The 15,819-nt window shown below is 42.6% G+C and overlaps 1 protein-coding gene across 8 annotated transcripts in view; it reads right to left on the bottom strand.

Annotated features, from left to right (window-relative positions):
* Positions 1-813: 813 nt before the first annotated feature.
* Positions 814-15,819, bottom strand: part of STN1 (STN1 subunit of CST complex) — a 46,979-nt gene continuing 31,973 nt past the window's right edge. For all 8 annotated transcript variants that reach the window (XM_006938152.4, XM_045040638.1, XM_045040641.1 and 5 more), the window contains 2 exons: positions 14,109-14,181; positions 814-1,594 (listed from right to left, as the gene is read on the bottom strand). In XM_006938152.4, the coding sequence (XP_006938214.1) occupies positions 1,437-1,594; positions 14,109-14,181 (231 nt within the window). In that variant the 3' untranslated portion in view covers positions 814-1,436. The remainder of the gene's footprint in view (positions 1,595-14,108; positions 14,182-15,819) is intronic.

The following is a 15,819-nucleotide window of genomic DNA, read 5'->3' on the forward strand; positions in this document are numbered from 1 at the left end:
TCATCCTTTCACACCTGTGTGATCATCTCCTTGGGATAAATCCTGGAAATGCGCTGCTGGTTCAGACTCCTTCCTGGGCAGCCCTGATAATCTGAGATGTATTCAATACGGAACATCCGCTGCTATCAGGAAGAACCGCTGGGATGTTATTCCAGGCAGACCCCGTTCTATGGGAAGCTTCCGAATGCACAGAGGACACAGGGCAGCCATCTGGGTAGACGGCTGTCAGAAATATGGCAGATGTTTGGGTCAAGTCAGAAAGTCCACAACAGGAAGCAATCTGTTGGTCCTAGCCCTCAGCCTGACATGTGAAACTGCAGCCAACTTGTGAGTATTAAAGCCACTGCATTTCCACATAGAGCAGAACGACTCTGGAGGCCTGCGGGCTCTGCAGCAGAGCCACTAAGAGCTTGTTACGTCAAGAGCAAAGGCAGCAGACGAAGGCAGATGTGCCTCTTTGAAACGACTGTAATTAACTCCAAATCTTTCCTGACACTTCATTTTTTTTTTTGCTGGCTGCGTTTGTCGATTTGTCATTTAGCTGTTAGAACAAGCCTGCTACATACCTCAGATTCCACCACCTGTCTGGGCACAAACAGAGTGTTCGTCTGGATGGTGTCAGGACGCCCTGTGCGTTCAACAGTAACCTTGAGAGTAACATCTACCAGCCAGGCATTTGGCTGAGAGCCTCTAAGGACTTCAGGGTGTTAAAGGACAATGTATTTAGTCACGTATGTCCTCAAAGTGTTAAGGAAATGTACTGAGACATCTTTTGATTCAGAAGGAAAGTAAGGAAAATGACCAACACAGAGCCATGCCTTAGATCCATTTATTCCCGTCTCTGGGTGGGTCTGTAAACACCATTCATCCGAGGGCTCAGGACCCACCACTGGTACTTGACCCTTGGCAATCATAGGTGAGTGATACTCATCCAAGAATAAGTCCCCTACATTAGGTTCTTAACCACTGGGAGAGGCCAACAAGAATGTAGCTGATGGTCTGAAGTTCGAAAAGGTTTTAGATCTGTGTGCTCTGGCTATATGCTCTTCAGTTCACTTTACGACGTGACATTCCTTTACCCTGATAGGGCCTCAAGCCACATGTACCCCGATTCAGCCGCCAACACTGTTTCCTCCCCTTCTGCTCCAAGAGCAACGCCCGGTCCAGTCAGGAGGTCGACAGGACAGGTTTCCCTCTATGTCATGGCGGAGACAGAAGTGACTTTATCCCAAGGATACAGCAGCGAGAGGGCAGACTACAGAATTTATGCCCAATTGCATTCCTTAAATGACTATATTTCATAGTTTCTTAGGAGGTAACTGCCACCAGACCTATCAGCCTCTGCGTGATGTTTAAAATCAGAGCCTGGGAGTGATTGCCGCCCGGTCTTCCTCTTCCTCGGCCCGGCTCCACCCACGCCATCTGCCGGCGGCTCCTCAGAACGCTGTGTAGTAGTGCTCCATGGTGCTGATGATGTCACTCTGGTCCTCCAGGAGCTCCAGCACTTGCTGCAGCACGGCTTCGCTCAGGCGCGGGCTGACGCTCAGGCGAGCACAGGCCAAGATGTGCTGGAAGTGGCAGCCCTTCTCTATGTCTGCAGGAAAAAGGCAGTTGGCTAAGCTTGGCACACCTGTCAGACCCTCCTCCCGCTCCCCCGTCCTCCCCTCTGAGTTGAAGTCCTTTTCCACGGATCCTGAGTCAGAACCTGCATTTTAACAAGATCCGCATGCACATTAGGGTTGGAGATGTACTGGTTTAGATTATCAGCAAAAACAAAACAAAAACCCTGTTCTTGGGCCCCTAACTTCACGACGGTGACGTGGACCCATTGCTCAGCTCAGGCCTTCAACCTTCAACGATTCCTAATCAATCACTTGTTATCCAGAACCTAATGGATTTTTAGTGTTTGCTCATCTTTTTTCTCTAGTGCAATTTTTTGCCGACCCCCCCCCCCCCCCGCCAGCTTCCCAGGTGGGAGCCCTCTTGAGACTGACAGGAGAGCTGGCTTACAGCAGCCTCTGTATTCTTTCCCTGCCTGCTGGAGATCACAGGTAAGCAATACTCATCCTGACTGATGCTACACCATGGAGAAGAACACCATGGTCTGTTCTCTTTCTTCTTTGCCTAGGCTTCCAAGCAGTCCTGTCTATGATGGTTGTGTTCTAGTAATCCCTCACCCTCCACACCCAAAAAATCCAAGACCATTTTGTACACCAGGAAAAAAGTTCGGGGTTAGGAGCCTCTTTCCTATTTGAAACCAATGATTTAGAGTAGTGGAATGCGCGGTGAAGTTGTGACCATTAGAGGATCCTGAAATCAACTTAATGGGTTGTGATTAAGAGAGATGGGTATAGGAAATTATAAAATGTACTGCATTATAGCATATGTATTATTTTGTGAAACTTTATACTATATATATAATATGTATATTATATGTATATATACACACATATTATAGCTTTGTGTGTGTGTGTGTGTGTGTGTGTGTGTGTGTGTGTGTGTGTATAATGTACTAGGTCATGATGTAAAATGCATTTGTAATTCTGAGTCAAAGTCAAACCCCATTATCAAAAACAAACTTTCCCCAGATTCACTTAATGCCCCCGTGCAGGGCCAGGCTTGGCCTCTCACTGTTGTGTCCCCAGCATCTGGCACACAAGCTGCTCCATATGGTCACTGAATGTTGTTTTCAGAGAACAAAATGCTTTAGGCTCCAGGAAGGTGATTAAAGAGGTATCATAGTGTTGGGCAAAGGCATGGTTTGGGAGTTGGCACACCTCTATGGCCTTGGGCAACTCATAGCATCTGAACCCATTTTCTCACCAACAGGGAGGGGAACTAAGAAGGGGGTGAGGGAACCTCTGAGGTCCTTTGTAGCTCTACAAGAATTTCACAAGCGGTGCCCCTGAGCTAACAAAGACTTGCTAAATTCTGACCTCTAGTGGCTCTGTCAACTCATTACTTCTCCCAGTTGGGGTTACTGTTGAAAAATTTGCCATCTTTCACTGCTTTCCAGGCTGTTTCTTCAACATTCATTTGCTAAAGATTTCTGGAACATCTATGTGTGTAGTGCTAAGCAAGGAAGAGCAAGTGGTAGATGGAGAGCTGACTCCGGGGTCCAGCAGACCCGAACTCAAGTCCTGGCTCTGTCTGGGGCAGAGTGGTTCACTATTCTAGGTCTGTCTCCTCACCTGTAAGATGGGAAGAAAAATCACCGACTTCCTCAGTGGTTGTGGGAATGAAAGGAGACCTGTGGCAGGTGCTTCCTACACAGGAATTACTAGGACTCAGTCATCATCTCCATGACCTATGAAGATGCACATAACCTAGTCCCTGCTCTAAACCTGATGCTTCAGCTCTTCCTGAGAAGGGTGATGATGGAGGGTGGAAAGTGGGCCTGTACACAGCAGAGAGGAAGCACTAGGAACTTCACCACTTCTTGGATTTTAATCTATCTTTGCAGGGCCTGGATGCCCAAGCTCAGGGCTCAAGAGGACTTATAGAGACACGTGGGGCCATAAGCAGTGATGTTGACTGCCCTGAAGGCCTTAAACTATTTCTTTAGAAAGGCCATGCTGCTGTCTGGGTGTTGTCTGGGAAGGCTGCTCACAAAGTGACCTTCAAGTCACATGGGGAGAAGGACTGGTATTAGTTTTTCTTTAAGTGTCTGGCAGAATTCACCAGTAAAGCCATCAGGTCCAGACCTTTACTTTGTTGGTAGACTTTTAGTTACTGATTCAATCTCCTTACTAGTCATAGGTCCACTCCAATTTCCTATTTCTGTGTGATTTAGTCTTGGTAGGTTTTGTTTCCAGGAACCTGTCCATTTCAGCTGGTTATCCAGTTTGTTAGCATGCAACTATTCAAGGTACTCTCTTACAATCCTTTTTATTTCTGTAGAACGAATACTAATGTCATTTTCATTTTCTGATTTTACCAATTTGAGTCTTTTCTCTTTCTTCTTAGTCCCTCCAGCTAAAGGTTTGGTAATTTTGTTGTTCTTTTTAAACAACCAACTTTTGGTTTCACTATTTCTCTATTTATCTTTGCTCTAATTATCATTATTTCCTTTCTTCTGCTAGCTTTCAGTTTAGTCTGTTCTTTTTCTAGTTCCTTAGTTAGAAGTTGGGTTTTGATTTGAGATCCCTCTTGTTTTTTAAGTGTTTGTAGCTATAAGGTTCCCCTTAGCAATGCATCTCCTAAATTTGGTGTGTTTTCATTTTCATTCATCGCTAGCAATTTTCTAATTTCCCTTGTGATTTCTTCTTTGATCTACTAGTTAAGAATGCTGTTTAGTTTCCACAAATTTGTTAAATTTTCCAGTTTTGTCACTGGCTTCTAAGTTCATCACACTGTGCTCAGAGAAGATACTTTGTATGGTATCTTTTTAAAATCTACTGAGACTTAACTAGTGGCCTAACATATGGTCTATTGTGGAAAATGTCCCATGTACACTTGAGAAGCATGTCTACTCTATTGTTGGATAGGGTGCTTTGTGTATGTCTATTAGATATATTTGATTTCTTCTGGTGTTTAGGTCCTCTTTATCCTTACTTATCCTGTCTGCTTGTTCTATCCATTATTAAGAGGAGGGTATCGAAGTCTCCAACTACTATTGTAGAACTGTTTATTTCTCCTTTCAATTTAATCAACTTTGCTCAATATATTTTGATGGCCTGTCATTAGATACATAAATGTTTACAGCTGCTGTATCTTCTTGCTGTACTGAACCTTTTAATAATATATAATGTCCTTCTTTGCCTCTTGTAAACTTTTTGGTTTTGATGTTAGTACAGCCATCCCTGCTCTCTGTTGGTTACTTTTATTTGCATAGGATATCTTTTTCCAGCCTTTCATTTTTTTTTTTTCAACATTTATTTTTGAAAGACAGAGACAGACAAAGCATGAGTAGGGGAGGGGGAGAGAGAGAAAGAGAGGGAGACACGGAATCCAAAGCAGGCTCCAGGCTCTGAGTTGTTAGCACAGAGCCTGATACAGGACTCAAACCCCCAAACTGTGAGATCATAACCTGAGCCAAAGTCGGATGCTTAACCGACTGAGCCACCCAGGTGCCCCGCACCCTTTTCAATCCATTTGTGTTTTTGGATCTAAAGTGAGTCTCTTGTAGACAGCATACAGTTGGATCATGGTTTTGTTTTTAAATCCATTCTGCCAATCTGTCTTTTGAGTGGAAAGTTAAATCCATTTGGGTTTAAACTACTGTCCTGCTGGTGGGTGGGGGGAGGACTTACTTTCGTCATTTTGCTATTTGTTTTCTAAATGCCTTATAGCTTTTTGTCCTTCATTTCCTGCATTACTGAATTCTTTTGTATTTAGCTGATTTTTAAAAATTTTTAATGTTTATTTATTTATTTGGAGAGAGAGAGAGCATGAGCAGGATAGGGATAGAGAGAGGGAGAGTCGGAATCCCAAGCAGGCTCTGTACCATCAGCGCAGAGCTCAATGTGGGGCTTGAACTCATGAACCGCGAGATCATGACTTGAGCCTAAACCAAGAGTTAGATGCTTAACCAACTGAGCCACCCAGGCGTCCTGAGGTGATTTTTTTGAACAAAAAGTTTAAATTCCTTTCTCATTTCCTTTTGTCCATATTCTATAGCTATTTTCTTCATGGTTACCATGGGGATTACATTTTGCATCCTAATTTGAATTTATTCCAATTTAACTTCAACACAGAAAAATTCTGCTCCTTTGCAGCTCTATCCCTGCCTTTGTTTCAGTTTTTGTCACAAAATCACATCTCTATGTACTATGTGCCCAAAAACATAAACTAAGTATTCTTCTAAATTCATTAGTCTCTTAAATTGTATAGAAAACAAAATGAGGGGGGCGCCTGGGTGGCGCAGTCGGTTAAGCGTCCGACTTCAGCCAGGTCACGATCTCGCGGTCCGGGAGTTCGAGCCCTGCGTCGGGCTCTGGGCTGATGGCTCAGAGCCTGGAGCCTGTTTCCGATTCTGTGTCTCCCTCTTTCTCTGCCCCTCCCCCGTTCATGCTCTGTCTCTCTCTGTCCCAAAAATAAATAAAAATGTTAAAAAAAAAAAAAAAAAAAAAAAAAAATGAGGAATTAAAAACCAAAGTTACAAGAAGGTAAGTAGACTAATCATTGTTTTTAACAATGTATTAGTTGGGGCGCCTGGGTGGCTCAGTCGGTTGGGCAGCCGACTTCGGCTCAGGTCACGATCTCGTGGTCCGTGAGTTCGAGCCCCGCGTCGGGCTCTGGGCTGATGGCTCAGAGCCTGGAGCCTGCTTCCAATTCTGTGTCTCCCTCTCTCTCTGCCCCTCCCCCGTTCATGCTCTGTCTCTCTCTGTCTCAAAAATAAATAAAACGTTAAAAAAAAAAATTAAAAAAAAAAACCAATGTATTAGCCTCTTAAATCATACAGAAATCAAAAAGTGAAGTTATAAACCACTGTTACAATAATACTAGCTTTTATAACTGCCCACATATTTACCTTTATTGAGGTACTTCTCCATATGGCTTTTAGTTACTGTCTAGTGTCCTTTCATTTCACCCTGTCAGATGCCCTTGAGCATTTCTTGCAGAGCAGGTCTAGTGGTAACAAAGACTTTTGTTTATCTTAGAATGTCTTAATTTCTCCCTCACTTTTGAAGGACAGTTTTGCTTGACTGAACTTTCTTTTTTTTTTTACTTTCCACTTAGAACTTTGAATGTATCAACCCACTACCTTCTGGCCTCCAAAGTTTCTGATTAGAAATCTGCCAATATTACTGATGAGCCCCTGTGACAAGCTGCTTCTCTCTTGCTGCTTTCAAGGTTCTCTATTTGTCTTTGCCTTTCAAAAGTTTGATTATGATCTGTTTTGGTGTGGGTCTCTCTGAGTTCATCTTACTTGGGAGTTCACTGAGCTTCTTGGATGTTTGTATGTATGTCTTTCATCAAATTAAGGATGTTTTCAGCCACTATTTCTTCAAATATTCTCTCTCTTCTCCTTCTGGGGCTCCCACAATACATGTTGGCCTACTCGATGGTGTCCCGAAAGTCTCTCAAGCTCTGCTCTCTTTTCTTTAACTCCAAGTTTGTTGACTCTTTTTTCTGCTTTTGAATCTCTATAGTGAAGTCTTCATTTCAGTTACTGTACTTTCCAGCTCCAGAATTTCTTTCTGGTTTCTTCCTAGGTTTTCTATTTCCTTACTTAGATTTCCATCTTGTTTATCAACCATTTTCTTGACCTTCTCCATCTCTCTCTTTAGTTCCTTGAACATCTTTAGGCCAGTTGTTTTATTTATTTTTTTTTTTTATTTAAAAAAAAATTTTTTTTTCAACGTTTTTTATTTATTTTTGGGACAGAGAGAAACAGAGCATGAACGGGGGAGGGCCAGAGAGAGAGGGAGACACAGAATCGGAAACAGGCTCCAGGCTCCGAGCCATCAGCCCAGAGCCTGACGCGGGGCTCGAACTCATGGACCGCGAGATCGTGACCTGGCTGAAGTTGGACGCTTAACCGACTGCGCCACCCAGGCGCCCCATAGGCCAGTTGTTTTAAATTTTTGTCTAGCATATCTGCCACCATGGCTTTTTCAGGGACAGTTTCTGTTGATTATTTTTTTGTTTTGAATGGGCTATATTTTCCTATTTTTTTGTGTATGCCTTGTGATTTTTAGTTGAAAACTGGACATCTGAATTCAATAATGTGGTAACTCTGGAGGGCAGATTCTCCCCCTTCTCCTAGGATTTGCTGGGTCTTGCTATTTATTTATTTTTAATTTTAAGTTTTTAAAAGATTTTATTTAAAAAAAATTTTTTTAATGTTTATTTATTTTTGAGACAGAGAGAGACAGAGCATGAACAGGGGAGGGGCAGAGAGAGAGGGAGACACAGAATCTGAAACAGGCTCCCGGCTCTGAGCTGTCAGCACAGAGCCAGACGCGGGGCTCAAACTCACAGACTGTGAGATCATGACCTGAGCCAAAGTCGGCCGCTTAACCGACTGAGCCACCCAGGTGCCCCCAAAGATTTTATTTTTAAATAATCTCTACACCCAATGTGGGGTGCAAACACCCAACCCTGGGATCAAGAGTGACACTCTCCTCTGACTGAGCCAGCCAGGCACCCCTGTTTTTTGTTATTTTTTAAAATTATAGGCTGTCTCTATGCCAAGGATCAGCCTCAGGTATAAACTTAAGGTCGTCTCAGGTCTTTTTCTGAGCTTGTATCTTTCCCTGGGCATGTATAATCACTTTCTGATTTTTCCCATATATGCAGTTGCTTTTTAATGCCCTAGTCTTTCTTTTCTGGCTCCCAAAAGGGGAAAAAAGAAAAGTGAAGAGGGGGAGGGGAAGGAACCAGCCCTTTAAGTCCTTCGGAAGTCACTTCAGCTTTTGGGGGAAGGGCTTGCGACAACGGGAGGAAGAGGAAGTGCAACAATGCAACAAATTACATTTGTCTGCAACTTTGTGATCAGAAGCATCAATCAGCAAACAGCACAGATCCCTGATATTTGGAGGACCTGTTCCTTTTTGCCCACCTAGGCTCCTGCAAACTCTGTGCAAGCTATTCCAAGACCATGTACACAGGTGCCTGCCATATGGCTGGGGGAAATGGTACTGACTAAGAGCTGAAAATTGACTGATGTTATCCCCAATTTATTCTCCAAGCCTTCTCCTGGAAGTTGTAAGCCTTCAATAGACTCCAGAGTTCCAAAACAGTTACATTAGACAGGTGCAATTGTTGTCTAAGTGAAGAGATAGATTGCTGGTGCTTCCTATTCCACCATCTTCCTAACAGTTTCATAAAACAGTAATTTACTTAATCTTCAAAACAACCCATCACGAGGATACTATTATCCCTATTTTGCATAGAAAGAAAGTGAGGCAAAGTTTTGTCAACATAGCACTGGAAGTCCAAGCCACAGTAATCAGAAAAGAAAATGACATAAAAGACATCGAAAATGGCAAGAAAGAAATAAAACTGTCATGATTTGCAGATGACATGATACTATATATAGAAAACCCTAAAGACTCACCCCAAAACCATTAGAACTAATAAATGAATTCAGTAAAGTTGTGAGACACAAAATTAATACACAGAAATTGGATGCATTTCTACACACTGAAAATGAACTATCAGAGAAATCAAGAAAACAATCCCATTTATAACTGCATCAAAAAGAATTAAATACCTAAGAATAAACTTAACCAAAGAGTGTGAAAGATCTGTACTCTAATTTTTTTTTTCCAACGTTTATTTATTTTTGGGACAGAGAGAGACAGAGTATGAACGGGGGAGGGGCAGAGAGAGAGGGAGACACAGAATCGGAAACAGGCTCCAGGCTCTGAGCCATCAGCCCAGAGCCCGACGCGGGGCTCGAACTCACGGACCGTGAGATCGTGACCTGGCTGAAGTCGGACGCTTAACCGACTGCGCCACCCAGGCGCCCCAAAGATCTGTACTCTAAAAACTATAAGACACTGATGAAACAAACTGAAGGTAACACAAATAGATGGAAAGATATTCTATGCTCATGGATTTGAAGAATTAATATTGCTAAAATGTCTAGACTATCCAAAGCAAAATACAGATTCAATGCAATCCTTATCAAAATATCAATAGCGTTTTTTAAAGAACTAGAACAAGTAATACTAAAATCTATACAGAACCACAAAAGACCCCCAAAATAGCCAAAGCAATCTTGAGAAAGAACAAAGCTGGAGGGATCATGCCCTCAGATTTCAAACTATACTACAAGGCTGTAGTAATCGAAACAGTATGGTAGTAGTACGAAACCAGATACATATTAATGGAACAGAATAGACTGCCCAGAGATAAGCCCATTTGTAGACAGTACCTTTTAATCTATGATAAAAAAGGCAAGAATATACAGTGGGGAAAAGACCGTCTCTTCAACAAATGGTGCTGGGAAAACTGGACAGCTACATGCAAAAGAATGAAACTGGGCTACTTTCTTACACTACACACAAAAATAAACTCATAATGGATTAAAGACCCAAATGTAAGCCCTGAAACCATAAAACTTCTAAAAGAAAACACAGGCTGTAAACTTTTGGATATCAGCCTTAGCAATATTTTTTTTGGATGTGTCTCCTCAAGCAAAGGAAACAAAAGCAAAAATAAACAGTTGGGACTACACTGAACTTTTAAAAAGCCTTTGCACAGAGAGGGGACCATCAAAAAACAAAAAGGCAACCTGCTGAATGGGAAATATATCACTGATATACATATATATCATCAGTGATATATGTATCATTTCCAAATGATATATCTATAAGCGGTTAACATTAAAAATACTTAAAGAATTCATACAACTCAACATCAGAAAGTAAATAATATGATTTAAAAAGAAGACCTGAATATACATTTTTACAAAGAAGACACATGGATGGCCAAAAGACCAGGAAAAGATGCTCAAGTCACTAATCATCAGGAAAGGCAAATCAAACCCACAATGAGCTATCGTTAGAATGGCCAGAATCAAAAAGCCAAGAAATAACAAGTACTGGCGAGGATGTGGAGAAAAGGGAACCCTCATGTACTGTTTGTGGGAATGTAAATTGGTGCAACCACTGTGGAAAACAGTATGGGGGTCAAAATATTAAACACAGAAATACCATATGATCCAGCAATTCCATTTCTGGGTATTTATCCGAGGAAAATGAAAATACGATATATGCAGCACCATATTCATTCCAGCATTATTTTTTTTTATTTCATTAATTTTTTAAAATGTTTATTTATTTTTGAGAGAGAGACACACACAGCATGAGCCAGGGAAGGCAGAGGCAGAGGGAGACACAGAATCTGAAGTAGGCTCCAGGCTCTGAGCTGTCAGCACAGAGTCCAATGCACGGCTTGAACTCACAAACCATGAGAACATGACCTGAGTTGAATTCGACACAACCACCTGAGCCACCCAGGCACCCCTGCAGCATTATTTACAATAGCCAAGATATGGAAGCAACCTAAGCGTCCACTGATGGATGAATGGATAAGGAAGACGTGGTGTATATATACAATGGAACATGACTCAGCTATAAAAAAGAATGAGATCTTGCCATTTGCGACAACATGAATAGACTTAGGGGGTATTATGCTAAGTGAAGTAAGTCAAATAGAGAAAGACAAATACCATATGGTTTCACTTACATGTGGAATCTAAAAACCAAAACAAAGGGACAAACAAAACCAAACAGAAACGGACTCGTAAATATGGAGGACAACTGGTGATTGCCAGAGCGGAGGCGAGTGAGGGGATGGATGAAATAGGTGAAGGGGGTTAAGAGGTACAAACTTACAGTTATAAAATATAGAGTAAGTTAGGACTACAGTCAATAATATTTTAATAACTTCATATGGTGTCAGATGGTAACCAGACATCATGGTGATCATTTCGTAATGTATATAAATGTCAAATCACTAGGTCGTACACCTGAAACTAATATAATATTAGTGTTGTAGCTCAACCGTATTTAATTAAAAAAAAAAAAAAAGGAAACTGAGGCACAGATTTACCCAAGGTTACACAGCTACAAAGTGGTAGAGCTGGGATTCAAACTCTGGGCAAGCTCCAGAGCCCAGCTTTTCACAACTCTGCCATGCTGCCTGTCTTTAGACAAGCCCAGTATCAGTGCTTTAGGGACCAAAAACAGGCTTCATGTTTATAGCCCCTTTCTTATTGTAAGTTTATCCATTACTGAAATACTCACAAACGACTAAAGATTTTATATCCTACCAACCATCGTGATAAGGAACAAATGCTGTAGTTTGTACAAAAGGTAAGAAACACTAAAGGCCCAGTAGGAATGATTAAGTGTTTGAAGATCTATCTATATGTATAATGGGATACCGTGCAACTATTTAAAAGACTGAGGCACTGCTAAATGTGCTGTTGCTGAATGAACTCTAGAAGCCAAGGTTAGATTTAAGATACAGGGTGCAGAACACGCAGCATCATATGCTAACTTTTAACTTGTGTTTTTTTTTTTTTTAAAGAAACTGTACAAATATGTCCGTCAGTGTTTGCAACATCTCTAGAACAATATGCCTGAAACTAGTAACAACCACTGCATTTGGACTTGGGAACGTAAATCTTGGGGCTCAGTGTTTGGAGGGAGTCTGACTTTTCTGTGTGTACTTTGCACTGTTTGACTTTTTACCATGTCCATCCATTATTATTCAGAATCTACATATATTTTCTATGTAAAGGGGTGATCATAGCAGGCTGCAAGATAGTCCCCACGAGGTATTTTTGCTGGCATTCTCAGTTACTCCTGGGAGTAACTCCCAGGAGTTCAGCTCCTGGGAGTTTCCTAGTTCTGGGGACTGGCTTATAGCTTCGAGGCTCCCATACACAGACTGAGTGTCACAGGATTTCCACCTTGACGCACACACTCACCAAGGCAGTAGCTGGTCTGTGGCTGAGAAGGGAACGTAAAACCTGCGACTTTTACAGAGTCTCAGGTCACTAGGCAGTTTGGTTCTCCTAAGAAATGAAGTGTGAATTCCTGTCATTTGCTTCACCAGGCACGGGGATTATTTCAATCCATCCTGTTCCTAGTGCAGACCAAAACAGGAATCTGGCCAGGTAGCCCAGGATGAGGATCAGTGCAGGAAGGTTATCTGGGGAGGGGCCTCTCATCTCTTCATGGTTGAGGAACTCCACATTTCACTGCTCTTCAAAGCTCCCTAAAGTGTGGACAGACAGGTTTTCCCCCAACTCAAGGATACTCGTCCTTGTTGCCTGTAAACATCGGCCAGAAACCTTGCATTGAAATAATAGACTGCTTTCAGTTTATTTTAAGATCTGTTGTCACACCATTCTGGGATCTGACATCATAGGTTCTTAAAGGCTAAATAGGGCTGCATACCACAAACACCAGGACTGGAGACCTGGTCCAGCTCCACCCGCTGACTCAGCCTGGAGTAGGGCCAGGCCCTGGGGATTTAGGGGCTGTAAGGGCTGGGGGTGGGTTTCTCTGGACAGAAAGAGGGCAGGCTGAGGAGACCTGCGGTCATTAACAAGTCTTTCCCCCTTCTCTGCCAGCCTCATTTGTTCACAGATGCCAATATTCGTTATTAGTATATGTTTGCAAAAGACAGACTTTGAAAAGTCATCTTGAAGTCTGATCAGTTTACACAGGATTTAAAGATAGGACTAGTGCTTTCTTCTCTAACTAGTGTGAAAGTGGTAATATCTGTTGTCAGACTATCTACAGTTTGAGTTTCTAACCACTAGGGGTTGACCTAACTCCACTAAAACCAACTTTATTCTAAGCCATTTTCTTCTGCAAATTATCAGGTTCCAAGATGACTGAATTAGTGTTCATAAACTATAATGTCTAGAACCATGCTCCTAAAACTGAAAGTCTTTGTGTTAGAAGAGTGGAAACGGTCTCACTCCGAATACAAGGTAGGATAAGAAATAAGACAAATTAGAGAGAATAAGACATAGAAGATCAGAAACTCCTAGCCCAGTGGCTTACCTCACTGTACTGGAGTCACCTGAGATGCTCACCTGTCCAGCTCCTGTCCCACCCCCTAATGAATCAGAATCCCAGAGCTGGGACCCAAGCACTGTATATTTAAAAAAGTTCCATGGTTGGGGCGCCTGGGTGGCTCAGCCAGTTAAGCGTCCAACTCTTGATTTTGGCTCAGGTCATCACCTTGAGGTTCGTGGGATGGAGCCCCGAGTCGGGCTCTGTGCTGACAGAGCAGAGCCTGCTTGGGATTCTCTCCCTCCCTCTCTCTCTGCCCCTCTCCCACTTGTGTGCATGCTCCCCGTCTCTCTCTCAAAATAAAAAAAGAAACTTGAAAAAAAAAAGTATAAATGGAATCTTTTAAATATAATAATAAAAATAAAAATGACAATAAAAAACTCTATGGTTGAGTCTTATGAGCAGCAAAGGTCAGAACAACTGTGCGAGTCTAACACTCACTTTATAAAAGAAGAGACTGAGGCTCAGAGAAGGCAGGTGTCTTGACCAGTCATACTTCGAAGTCACTACTAGGGAAAGCCCCAGGTTTCCTGACTCTCCATCCCAGGTGCTCTCTGGGAGGGCACAACCCCCTCCAGGGCATCAGGGCACCACATACATGTATATTACCCCACTTACGATTTGGTTTCTGACAGTCTTCTTGAATGATATGGTGTATTTTTCTGTGCAGTTCTTTGTCCTCTCTGGTTACCTAAACAGGAAAACCAGGAGAGAAAGCATTCTTAAGCAATAAAGCGGTAGTGTCATCTCGATTCCCAGATTAGTTTTTAGGATAGTTTCTAAAAATTTCCTAATAATCACAAAATAATCCCATCCCTATACCAAAAACCAACAATGTGGTTTTTGACACTTGGCCTATTATGAAACCAGCTCTGTCCCTAAGCAGCTCAAGGCTCTGTAGTTGGTGCAGAGGCATACTCCCTTGGAAGGTAGTTTACTGGGGCCATGATGTCAAGAAAACCTGAAATTCTACACTTTTTTTTAATGTTTATTTTTGAGAGAGAGAGACACGGGGGGGGGGGGGGGGGGGGGAGAGAGAGAGGGGATGAGTGGGGGAGGGGCAGAGAGAGAGGGAGACACAGAATCCAAAGCTGGCTCCAGGCCCTGAGCTGTCAGCACAGAGCCCGACGTAGGGCTCAAACCCACAAACAGTGAGATCATGACCTGAGCCAAAGTCAGACACTCAACTGACTGAGCCACCCAGGCGCCCCTGAAATTCTACACTTTTAAGGAGCAATTTTCTTCCCAAATACTTGTAACACATTCTTGATGTTTCTCACTTGTTTTTATATTGAAAGAGAGACACAAGTGATCAAAGTCTGATCTCCAACCCGGACTCCTTCCTCTGGGAATGACACAAGTCTCCTGTCTCATTAATTTTCTTCTTACTCCCAACCACAAAGGAAAACAAATGAAATTAAAACCATAAGGAAAGGCTAGCAAGAGAGTAAATCTAGCCCATCCCTTGAAACACTTTTTCTTAAAGGCAAAAATAACGAAGCCCCTTTCTCAACCAGCTCAAGTAAGAGGGAAGCAGTAACCAAATGGGTTTCATCTTCCTTCCATAGTAAATCTAAAAACCAAAAAGAAAAAAAAAAAGAGAGAGAAAGAGGAAGGAAGGAAAAGAGGAAGAAAGGAATAAACAAAAAAATCATGCAAATACATACATGTATGAGGAATTGTCGAACTAGACTTACAAAATGATCAGATTTTAGAACGACCAGATTTTAGAATGAATGGGGATACTGACAACGCCTGCCTTCTCTTGACTCACAAGGTTATTGTGAAGAGCAAATAAGGTAATGGGGGTGAGAGCTGTTGAAAGCAGGAAACTACCAAACAAACAGAAATATCTACATCACAGTGATAACTATTTCCCTGAGGCAAGGCCCTCAGGAAAACAGAAACCTCTAGGACAGGCAAGGAGGTGGAAGGGGAGGAGTGAAGTCAGAGAAGGCGGATGGTTCTGCTGAGGAAAAGAGCCATTATTGCTTGATCACCCCATTCCAGTTCACCCTGATTCACAGGAGGAAGTGCCCTAGACCTGCCACACCTCAGTCCTGGCCTGCTGCCTGTAGTCATGTAGCTGCTTTCTGCAGACACAGAAGGCCAACTCTGGAGCCTCCCGGGGGAGGGGGAGGAGGGGATGGGATGTGGGGGGAGGCATGTTGAGGTGAGCTGCCTAGCATGGGATTCTCCAACCCTACTAGGCCTTTCCATGCCAGGAGGAGGTGGTCTGCACCCACCTTACAAAGATCAGAATACCCTTTTCAAAGGTTACTCAGGGGCACCTGTCTGGCTCAGTTGATAGAGCATACGACTCTTGATC

This window comes from Felis catus, chromosome D2 (assembly GCF_018350175.1).
Source record: "Felis catus isolate Fca126 chromosome D2, F.catus_Fca126_mat1.0, whole genome shotgun sequence".
NCBI lineage: Eukaryota > Metazoa > Chordata > Mammalia > Carnivora > Felidae > Felis > Felis catus.